The sequence below is a fragment of the Xyrauchen texanus genome, chromosome 4 (genome assembly GCF_025860055.1).
Source record: "Xyrauchen texanus isolate HMW12.3.18 chromosome 4, RBS_HiC_50CHRs, whole genome shotgun sequence".
Lineage (NCBI taxonomy): Eukaryota > Metazoa > Chordata > Actinopteri > Cypriniformes > Catostomidae > Xyrauchen > Xyrauchen texanus.
Window position 1 is genome coordinate 26,260,782 of NC_068279.1, and position 12,199 is coordinate 26,272,980.

The 12,199-nt window shown below is 36.1% G+C and overlaps 1 protein-coding gene across 1 annotated transcript; it reads left to right on the top strand.

The window, feature by feature from the left end:
- Positions 1-11,379, top strand: LOC127640593 (calcium uptake protein 2, mitochondrial-like). The gene is made up of 12 exons (XM_052123235.1): positions 1-208; positions 2,401-2,536; positions 4,508-4,539; positions 4,741-4,816; positions 5,074-5,121; positions 7,438-7,520; positions 8,246-8,299; positions 8,562-8,656; positions 9,429-9,600; positions 9,907-10,015; positions 10,168-10,325; positions 10,595-11,379. Exons 1-12 carry the CDS (start codon positions 26-28, stop codon positions 10,694-10,696), a joined length of 1,248 nt encoding a protein of 415 aa, XP_051979195.1. The 5' UTR covers positions 1-25; the 3' UTR covers positions 10,697-11,379.
- The last annotated feature ends 820 nt before the right edge of the window (positions 11,380-12,199 follow it).

A 12,199-nucleotide genomic window follows, 5' to 3' on the forward strand; every position in this document is an offset into this window, starting at 1 on the left:
GCGATCTAAACTTCCCCATAGAAAAATGGCGACTTGGGGCAGGTTAGGTGTTAGTTTGCGGAATATACTCAGAAGTTTGTCGTCTCACAGAAATGTATGGTATAGTCGTGCTGTTGGGGTGGGACTGCTGGGCGCTGTTTTGGCAGGTGGATTTACTCGTTATAAGTATGACACATCACACATCGTGTACGCGGAGGAGGCGGCGAAGGTAAATAAACTAATCAGACAACTTTCAAGTTAATGCTAACTAATTTCTTAATGTTGCCCAATAACATGTTATGACAGCCTCCCTGACCTGGAGTCTGTAGCCTGTAGCTTGTTCTGTCATTGTGTTACTTATCATTGTGTTACTTATCATTGTGTTACTTATCATTGTGTTACTCATCATTGTGTTACTTATGTTTGTTGTTCGGTATATGCATATAAAGTGAGACCAGTAGGCATTTAAAAATATAAAATTGGTGTTATACACCTTTTTTCTAATTCTCAATAAAAATAGCTTAATATGCCCTGTTTTGATGTATTTAAATATGTGTGTACATCTTGGAGACGGTTACTTCATTGATATTAAGTTATAGGTGGGGCTTCTGTCAAGGTAAACTGAAAAAGCTACGTGTCTGGTGGTTATTCTACCTAACTGTATGAGTAATGAAACATTGCCTAATGATTAATGTCTTGAACACTGGCAGCCAAAAGTTTGGAATAATGTACAGATTTTTCTCTTATGGAAAGAAATTGGTACTTTTATTCACCAAAGTGGCATTCAACTGATCACAATGTACAGTCAGGACATTAAAAATTTGAGAAATGACTATTACAATATGAAAAATATGTTCAGAACTTCTTGAACTACTTCAAAGTGTTCTCATGAAAAAATCATCCATGTGCAGCAATGACAGCTTTGCAGATCCTTGCCATTCTAACTGTCAGTTTGTCCAGATACTTCCTGTAGCACTTGCCATAGATGTGACAGTCTTGTCGGGCTCTTCTCACGTACCTTACATTCTAGCTGATCCCACAAAAGCTCAATGTGGTTAAGATCCATAACACTCTTTTCCAATTATCTGTTGTCCAATGTCTGTATTTCTTTGCCCACTCTAACCTGGCTTTTTTCTGCAATTATTCCCATAAGGCCTGCACCCCCAGGGCTTGACAATAAGAAATGCCCAATGGCCTGGGGCCAGTGTGAGAGAGATTCGGGCATGCCCGATCAGGCCAGTGCTGCATTTATAACAAGTTGTAAGCAGACACAAAGCGAGAGATTACAAAAATTACACTGGTTTACTGGACACAGTGAGGCACAGTCTGTGAGAGTGTGCAGACACTGATCATGCTCTTATAGAACTGTTCTCACTCTTTTTCCAAGTGACTTAGCAGCAGCAATTACCAATGAGTAGAAAATGCCGGGGTGAAAAAAAACACTTCATGAATTTTGGAGCTTCAGAAATTTCTTTTTAAAGCCATGATGGTAAAAATAGCAAATTTTTTTGTGTTGTGACCAGTGAAAATTTTGGCAGGGCAAGTAAATATCTGAAGCACTGGCCCGGACCTTTGTATGAATTCTTCAGTTTTTTGTCAATTTAAAGCATTGTATAGCTTTCATTCCTTAAAACAATGATTGACTGACCAGTTTCTAGAGAAAGAGTTTTTTTTGTTGCCATTTTTGACCGAATAATGAAGATTATTTCATACTGTGGCAACTCAAAAACAAACACAAAGACAATGTTAAGCTTCATTTAACAAACCAAATAGCTTTCAACTGTTTGATATAATGGCAAGTGATTTTCTAGTAGCAAATTAGCAATTTAGCATGATTACTCAAGGATACGGTGTTCGAGTGATGGCTGCTGGAAATGGGGCCTGTCTAGATTAGATAAAAAAATAACTTTTTCCAAATAGTGATGGTGCTGTTTTCTACATAAGTAATGTCCTGACTATACTTTATGATCAGTTGAATGACACATTGGTGAATTAAAGTACCAATTTCCTTCTGAAAGATCCAAATCTGCACATTATTCCAAATTTGTGGCCTCCAGTTTGTATGATTTAAACAAGGTAAAAATGTGTTAACAAAGCCAGGACTACAACACAATATAGCTGAAAGCAATATCAAATTAGCTCAAACATTTCATAAATGCACATGAGAATACACATTTAATGCTAAAATGACAGTAAACTTCACAAAAATGGTATACAAATGAATCTGGCAACGTGTCTGTTTTGTCAAGAATATACAGGATGATTTTGCTGCATATTCCGATTTAATGTAGCACATCCAAGTTTATGTATTTATTTATTTATTTATTATTTATCCAATTGACAATAATTTCAGCTTTATTGAAAATCTAAATATGAGGACATTTGTCTCATTCTAATTCTCTTCATATTTGTTTGTTTCAGAAAGCGGAGACCACAGTGCCAACAGTTTCAGCAAGGCGTCTGCGATTTAACCAGTTTGCCTCCATGATCTATGAACATGAGCCATATATGACACCTAGAGACTTCCTCCATTCAGTCATGCTGGAGAAGGTGGACCGTAAGTGACCAAAGACAAACAAACAAACAAACACTCATACTGATGCATACATCCACGTGGAAATGCAGATACTCTCAAAAATTACTTGTATGCACTAGTGATGCACCATAATATATAAATTAGAATGTGATATTGTAAATTCCTTTTGTATTCGACTATACTGTTATATTACTTTATACTTTGGAAAGACATACTTTCATCTTAAAAAATATATATATTGTCAATTTTGATTTAAACTCTTGTAGGGCTGCTATCCGCTGACAAAAAATCCATAACAGTGAATGAACTTTACCTGATCACTTAAAAGCCTGCTGAACTACTATGTTAAGCACACACATTTTAAACCAAATGTTTAGGTTGGTTCATTCTGCTATTAATATACAGTATGTATTTTACAGTAATTTCCAGACAATACTAAGACCTCTATTCAATTCAATTCAATTCAATTCAATTCAATTCAATTCAATACTTTATTGCCATACAACTCGGTACAAGTTGTTAGGGATTTGCTACAGTGTGCTCATAACAACAAGATGCAACCAAAGACATAGAACAATTATATACACAACGATATCCCCCACGGGATGACACTTGACACAGACAGATAAAAGTAAAAGGAACACACCGCTCACCACGTACTTGGATGACAGTCCAGTATGCTATAGTGGCTGATGTCAGATAGGAGTGACAATTACATACGAATACAGAGCGCAATCCACAACTCTACAATAGATAGATAAAATCGATAAAAAACACTGATGGTTGTCATAAAATATATAAAAAAATATAATAAAACACTATAAAAACAATTAGTGCCAATAATGCAAAAAAATATGCAAATACTGCAGACTCGTTAAGAGAGCCTTTTTTCCATAAGTGACTGGTTCATGGGTTGAGGGCTGTTAAGAGATTTTATAGCTCTGCAATATGTACTATTGAGGAAGCAGGAGGTTTTTGTCTTAATAGCTCTTAACCTTCTTCCTGATGGAAGTATGGAGAAAAGGTAGTTGGCAGGGTGAGTATCATCTTTGCGACGAATACGGGCCTCGTAGATCTCACAGATTGGGGAGAGTTTGCAGCCAATGATTTTTGAGGCTGTATTCACTATCCTGTCTAGCTGAGACCTCTGCTGGACAGTAGAGTTGCCATACCAGACAGTAATAGAAAAAGTAAGGACACTCTCGATGGCAGCTTGGTAGAACTGCAACATACCCTTGCAAGCAACTCCAAATTTCCTCAACTGTCGAAGGAAAAAAAGCCTCTGATGGGCTTTTTTAGTAATGGTAGTTATGTTATCATCCCATTTTAAAGATGATGATATCAGTAGTACCTAAAAACCTAAAACTGTCCACCAGCTCCACCACCTCCCCATTAATGTACAGGGGCTGGGACAACTTCCCCCTTCTACGGAAGTCAACCACTAGCTCCTTAGTTTTGGAGACATTTAACTCTAAATTGTGGTTGGAACACCATTCAATCAATGCGAGGACCTCTTTCCTATAGGCAACATCGTCGTCCCCAGAAATGAGCCCCACTATTGTTGTATCATCTGCAAATTTAAACATTTTAACAGATTCAGTGTGTGATGTGCAATCATCTGTGTATATTGAATATAAAAGAGGTGACAAAACACACCCCTGAGGGGCTCCAGTGTTAATATGCTTAACATTAGAGATGTTAGAGATGTGCTGACACATACATTTTTCTCCACACTCCCTCTCTCTTTCTCACTTATACTCTTATTATATTTACATCTTTCTAGTGTGAGTGAGTATCACAGTACAAGTACTTTGAATCTTGAAGTAATCACATCTGCATGTTAGGCCTTGTATTCATTAATTCTGAGCATAATGTACAAAGATCTTTCAAACACCACGATGGGCCTCAAAACTTTTTTTTTCCCTGTTAATTCTCACTCTCACTATAAAGCAAAATATTGTCTCAGCAATCCTCAGTCTTCCTCTCTTACAGACAAACTACAGAAAAAGACGCTGACCAAAAGAGTGAGTGAAATCCAAATAAGCCCTCATGAAAGTTGTTCTAAACATGAAGAGATTAGCTCTAAATGAGAGCTATTAAAGTGTGAACATGCATAAAGTTGTATTTGTTTTATTTAGCTGAAAATCTCTTCTGACACCATCAAAGCTAGCTAAATTTTGCTGTCTGTTCATAAAGCCGTTTACTTTTGATTTTTACCATGGCAGGATGTGGAGGAGATGATGAAGGTGGCTTCCAAGGCTGAGGCAGGAAACAATCTATTCAGAGGAATCGGAGACAAAGGTAAATGTTAAGCAAACACCTGTCTCACCCATGACAGAGTCCACCTGCCTCAATAAAGTGCCATGGTCTGTGTGAAACTTCCTGTCACTTATGGTTTAGAAACACATTTCATTTATGTTCCATTTTTGAGGGTTTTAATTCATAACTTTGAATTTGTTTTAATGCAGGATATCGTTTTTGTGTATGTATGTGCATGTGTATATGAGTATAAATAAATTGAATGTTAATTCATCTTCTTTTCTTAATTGTGATTTCAGGGCTTATCTCTTACACAGAGTACCTGTTTCTCCTCACTATTCTTACAAGTAAGTGATTTCCACCCAATATAGTTCAGTACCAGTCCCTCATCTCTACATCACCGCCTAGATGATTTGTGCTTTTAGTTTCTCGTTGATCAGGTAGACACAGATGAGTCTTTATCTTCGGCAGTGATAGTTGTGTAATTCTTTGTAAGTCTAACCTCAAGTTTCTCCACAGTCCCAAAAGTCACTGAAGACTGGTTGTTAATCATTGTAATCAGAGGGATCTGGTTAAAATGTTCTGTAATTGGTTAAATACAATGAGAGGAATGAGAATAGATGTACATTGATGCTGCATGAGATAGAGCTTGCACTATAAAGTGCAGATCATGGAACAACCCAAAGCATCATGGGGCATTCACACTGACAGCGACTTCAGTTACAAAGCAACTGGAAATTGCTTTGAAGTGAAATTATTTGAAGATATTTTATATTAGGGGAGTGCAGAGAGATTATTTAGTAGAGAGCAGAGATAGTTGTTGTCTCTACCCACATACACGGTTATATTATAAGAATATGCGGATAATCGTGTCAAAAAGTGCCAGCATCAGAGTGATTTTGACTGATTCATACATTGATAATCATTCATCTTGATCATGATTTGATGCATGATGCACTTCTGAAATGTATATACAAATTGTATTGCTTCTAGAATGTTTATTTTTAGCAGCAAGAAAATTCCCAAATTAGAATGATATCTTATGTAAGGGGTAATGCACATTCAGCCAGTAATCACACAATAAACCAGACAGGATGATCAGTGATTAGTCTTTTATTAGCCTGAAGGTGTTTATTTTGTGATAACAACTGGCTGACTGTACATTATCCCACTTATTACATGGATACTAATCAAATAAATAAAAACATGGACATAAAATATTGATTTGCATTGAAATTTGGTAATTTGAGAAGACAAAAATCACTGAACAGCTGAAATCAACCTCCGGGGTTGCGTCGGAGTTCTGTTGGAGTTTATTTTGTCTGATTGCTTATTCAGCCTATTGCAATACTACTTGCCAAATAAACAAATAAATGGACATGAAACATTGGTTTGCACTGAAATTGTGTAATTATGTGAGCGGAAAGAAATTGCTGAAACATTGATTGGAGTTAAAATTATTTTATTAGCTTACTTGTAGAGATCGCACAGTGATCCGAGAAGCAGGAGAGACAGCTCGCACTACCCGGATAAGCGGTCTGATATGTGGATGTGCGGTTCTTTCAGAGCAATATCGGACAGCTGGATGGTGCCATTGAACAATCAGAATTGAGTATTCCAGAGAGCAGAGATGTAATAATAAATTATATCAGATATTTAAAATGTATGGCCAGTTGTGCACCAATAACCTTTGGACATCCAGCAGTATGAGCATCTACTGATGACCAAATAGAGATCTGGGGACATCCTGTACAAAAAAAAAAGCAAACATTCACTGTCTGAACGCGGCAATACAAACATACCTTAAGTTAAACTGTTATGGAAGGACAGTTTCATTCTTATTTCAGTCACATGTTTAGAGCTGTATGTTCAAGGGTGTAGATTTGGCTTGAACATTGGGGTGGAAACTGTATGAAGAATTTACATGTTTCCATTGATTGTGTTATTGATATACAGCTTACTTATCTCCCGGCAAATATATTGCTTTGTGTACATGTGCACATAAGATTGCTTGTTCAGTGCTTGCTTATGAAAAATGAAGTGTCTTCTGATTCTTGTTTGATCTGAGGGTGTACTAAAGTATACACTGTTACACCTTAATCATATCACAATTGGATCACAGTTATACATGTCAAATTGACTGACTGTGTGTGTGTGTGTGTGTGTGTGTGTGTGTGTGTGTGTGTGTGTGTGTGTGTGTGTGTGTGTGTGTGTGTGTGTGTGTGTGTGTGTGTGTGTGTGTGTGTGTGTGTGTGTGGTTTACGAGGACTTTTGTTTATGTAACAAACTGGTAATCACAAGGGTATTATGCTATAAATATGGTTTGAGGATATTTCTAGTGTCCCCATAATTCAAATCGCTTAAAAAAACATACTAAACAATGTTTTATTGAAAATGTAAAAATGCAGAAAGTTTTTATTGAGTGTTAGATTTAGGGGATAGAATCTATAGTTCATACAGTATAAAAAACATTATGTCTATGGAGAGTCCTCCTTAAGGATAGCCGCACCAACATGTGTGTGTGTATGTGTGTGTTTGTGTGTGTGTATGGGTGGGGGATTCTTGTTCAGATGAGGGGTTGCAGATTACTGCAGATTACTCGCAGATTACTCGCAAATTAGAAGTCATTGCTTTGACTGAATTTAACTGCATTGTGATTCCAGAACCTCAAACAGGATTTCATATTGCTTTCAAAATGCTTGATATTGATGGCAATGAGCATGTGGACAAGAAAGAGTTTCAGAAGGTATGGCATGTCTTTTCACACCTAATTTTGTATGATATAATTTCAGCAACATGCTTTCTTCCTATTGAAACTGATTTGCGGAAATGTTGTTCAGAATCCATTTGTTTTTATAATTCGTTATAAATTATAATGTAACGATAATAATAATAATCATTATAGTTTTATATGTCACAAGAACTGTGGAATGTAAAAATGGCCTGTGGACGAAAACGTTTTTGGAAAGATTTTGAGGAGTTTGAGAGTGGAGTAGTGTGGTCTTTTGTGTCTGTCTGATGATGCTTTGTGCTTCTCTTAATGCTGACATGAGATGATCAGATTGGTGTCAGGTATTTGGGCATGGTTGATGCATGAAAGTGCACCATGAGAGCTACATAAATAAAATTGTACTTCGTTTAAATTTGGTTTAACATTTTTTATCTGTTCACATCAGTGCACTATGTGGTAAAAGTTGAAGAATCACACAAGCCTAAAAGAAAACAATTAACTTAAATGAATAGTTCACCCGAAAATTATCTCATCATTTACTCACCCTCATGCCATCCCACATGTGTAAAAAGTATGAGAGAATTTTCGTTTTTGGGTGAACTATTCCTTTATAGATCAACATCCCCTTGTCCCTTCTGTATAGTATACACTAGAAGGATGAGTGAATCAGGGCCAGTTACATGAGTGTGCCTGACTGAATCTTTACCAGCAGTCTAATAGCTTTGCTCTCTTCTCTAAAGCTGAAGAAAATAATTCGCCCAAGGAAAAAGCTTCTAAAGCAGGGTGGGACAGAGGTAGGTGTATATTTGTATCAGCAACTTTTCACAGAAATATTAACATTGAAGCTGTTAAATAGCATTTCTAAATAAAAGTTATTTAGAAATGCTTTTATGTTCTTTACTTCTCTACCAAAACACTTCCTAGTTGTGTTAAATATTAAAGTTAAAAGTTTATATTGTGCTGAAATATCTGCTATATGTTTGTAAACATTGCTTTATTACATTAGTGTGTAAGCACACTATGATTGGTACTATTCCTAGTATTGTTTGTCTGCAGGGTTCAGACACAGTTGATGAGGTCAACACCACACTACAGGTGTTCTTCTTTGGGAAAAATGGCAAGAACAAACTCCAGTACAATGATTTCTGCAGGTACAAATAACATTTCCTGTGCCTGTAAGGCAGTCATTGCTGAGGCAACCATCACTATTTCTATTACTCATAGGGATGGGTCAAAATGACACCGAATGTGATGAAAATGTTCCAAATATGGGGGATGCTGGGATGAGCCAGTGGTGAATTCCTCTGTAGCAATAATAAGTATTAATTAAACCTATAGCTGTCAGTCTGTACAAAGTTTCAGAGGCAAATGGTGTTGAATGTGTTGCAAGTATGAAGTGTTTTTTATTTTGTAGAAAACAGCAACAAATGTTCAAGATTTAGAATTTATTTAAAATCAGTGATCCAAATGAAGTATTTGACCTAAATGGACGATACTTAAAAACACCACTCACAATTTCTTTAGAAAATGTATAAATCTAGCTTTGTCTGTGTTATTTTAAATTTAATTATTTGGTAAAACATTATACTGTGATATAAATTATAGTGTCTTTGTGACAAGCAACTTATTAACTTGCCTATACCATTAAACTGTGGAGTTTCCAATCACTTTTACTTGTTTTTGTGTATGATACAAAAATAACATAATTCTGGGGATTTCTGAATTCCAAATGAATATGTTTAAGGTGATGACATTACATATTATATGTTAAATATAGACTTAGAGTTGTAGAATACAACAACTTATATTCTTCATATTAAAGGTAATGCTCGCTACATAGAAGTGATATGACAATATTCTGTTTTAACATTTGTTTGGTGTTCAAAGATGTATTGCTGTTCAAGGAATTGTTATTTTGTGCAGGTTTATGGAAGACTTGCAAGCAGAGGTGCAAGAAATGGAGTTCCTGCAGTTTTCTAAAGGGATGAAGACCATGAGGCGGGAGGACTTTGCTGAATGGCTACTTCACTTCACCAACGAAGAAGACAATGAGGCATACTGGGAAAACATGCGGAAGAGGATCCCCGCTGGACAGGTAACATGTTTTAAACATTAACACTGATAACCCAGATTCAAGTTAATTTGCCACTTGATATTAACTGGAATTGTTTTTATCTAATGGTTCAACTGTAGGTGAGCGTTTGCTAGTCAAACTGTAAGAGGTGAACCCAAGATGATTCACAGCTGTAATTAACTGACTAAGGCAGTCCAACAAAGTACTGCATGATTCAACATTGTTATTTGAAAAGGGAATAACACTTTGAGCATTACTGTATGTCATTGGAAATGTTACAGTCTCAAAGTTTATTTTAATTTAGTAATAATGTTTTGTCTTTGTCAGAACATCACCTTTGATGAATTTAAAGCATTCTGTCTCTTTACCAACCACCTGGAGGACTTTTCTTTGTCAGTCAAAATGATTAGTGATGCCAGCAAGCCAATTGGAATAGGTAGGAAATCTGGATGAGGATATTTAATAACCTAATTCTAGAGAATGTCCTGAATGCAGTTCTCCTCAGGGCATTTCCAATGTCTTATTTACCTATTATGTATTTGAGTGATTGCAATGCATTGCATTCTCCATTTATCTGTATCACCATAGCTCAGTTCAAACGAGCAGTGAAGATAGCTACAGGTCAAGAGCTTTCTGAGAACGTTTTGGACACAGTGTTTAAGATCTTTGACCTGGATGGAGACAACTGTCTAAGTCAAAAAGAGTTTCTCGCCGTGATGAAAGACAGAGCACTTCGTGGGCTCAGGGTGAGAAATAATCTAGCTCATCAATTGAACATTCATTCACAAAAAAAATTGTTTTTACATTATAATGTTGTGCAATTATTAATTGTATCAAACATTATTAGAGTTAGAAGTGATATTGATTGTAAAAGTTGACATTTAAACAATTAAAGGATTTGCAGAACAGTTAAGAGTCAAATCTAACACTACTGAATAATTTGGCAGATTGCGTGTATTAGCTCAGAGCGGTGACAGGTAGGCCTAGATTTCAGTTGCATCTCTGTGTTCCATAGGTTCTACCCCAGTATGGCTTTTCTGATTACTGGAAATGTGTGAAAAGAGAGACACTGCAAGCAGCTAAAGAGGCACTTCGGAACACCGGCAGCCCTGTCTAACAGGAGAAGGTCTGGCTGGCATACAGTATGTGACTGGTCAACTGTGGTTCTACAAAGTTCATATGCTTTTGGGGAGAAAAGTAATACATAATTACTTGCCTACAAATGCCAGGGTTTGTTTATCTTGACTAGTTTTGATGTATAATATTAATGAATACATTTCTAAAAAATATTTTTTACACAAGCCCAAAATATATTGCTTATGAAGTGATATTGTTATTGACACAAACTTATTAAATTGTCAAAAATTAAGATTAATTGTATTTAAAACAAAAAAGGTAGTTTCATGAATGAGCTTTACCAGAAATCTTGAAATAAGAGGTTTCACTACTTGCCAAATCTATGTTGTTGTTTTTTGTTTTTTTTTCAGACGATTTATTTTGTGAAATGTTATGCAATTTGAGGCCTGTGCACACTCCCACAAGATTACACTGTTAGTTTGCAAAGCTTTTGCTTGTCTGGATTGGACATAACTATGTAATGACAAACACGTTTTAATTGTATTTCTTACATGGGATATGGCTGTGGTATTGTTTACATACAGTATAACCTTCATTGTGTCTCATGTTACGCTTTGATGTTAATGGAAATAATAACATTATCCTGTGGATAATCTGCATGAAATGAAGATTTAATGAATCATGTCAAACCTCTACCACACTTTTTCTGGGTGTAGTTGGTGCTGTTTTGTGATTTAACAGTAATTTACTAAATAATTTGCTGTTATTATACATGGCAGCATAAATCACGAGTGGTCAAACTAACCACTTCATTAGAAAACTCTTTGAGATTTGTCCTCTTTGATTTTCAGTTATGGAATTGATTTGACTGAAATCCAGTTTTCTTCATTTAAGTAGAAAGACTGCTGTTTAGTTAGTCACATGTGGGGAATATCAGTTTAACTCCTTTCTTATTTTGGTTGTTGGGGTACTGTTGTTATTATTATTGGGACACTATTATGTTTTCAGTCATTGCTTTTTCAGATTTGTCAAAATCTTTTTTATTTGTTTTAATATCACAGAATTGTGCTAGCTAACAAATGTGGTTGGTAATTTAATTTAGAAAGGAGACGGTTAAAAGACTATCACTTAATTATTCCTCCTTTCACATTTAGAATTTGATAGTTTTGTTAAAAATCTAGTTGTTACACACTAGCCAGTCCCAAAGTTAGTTCCCTTCTTCGATGAAAAAACAAAATAAATAGTCTCTGGAAAAACTCTTTGAAGTTTTTCCAGAGACTATTTGGCTCGTGACGTCAGGAGGTCTCTGGCGCTCTGGCTCACAATTGGTCCAGGGATGCTGCGCGAGAGCTCCATCACCCAGAACAGCAGACGCGCGCTGACCAAGACTCGCGTCTTTGAAACAAAATCTCCAGTTTTACACTCCAAAACAAACGGACTGACAGCGATATCCGCTTCACATCCCGTCCAAAAACTTCCACATGAAACTGTAACGAGGCAAAAGAAACAATCACGCTTCAACTCTTTCTTGTTCTGCGCGTTA

What these genes read in the sequence shown, in the direction of transcription:
- LOC127640593 (XM_052123235.1), top strand. Translation starts at nt 26, where the DNA reads ATGGCGACTTGGGGCAGGTTAGGTGTTAGTTTGCGGAATATACTCAGA. An exon ending in TCTCCTCACTATTCTTACAA is followed by an intron (nt 5,122 to 7,437) that starts GTAAGTGATTTC and finishes TTGTGATTCCAG; the next exon opens with AACCTCAAACAGGATTTCAT. An exon ending in ACAAGAAAGAGTTTCAGAAG is followed by an intron (nt 7,521 to 8,245) that starts GTATGGCATGTC and finishes TCTTCTCTAAAG; the next exon opens with CTGAAGAAAATAATTCGCCC.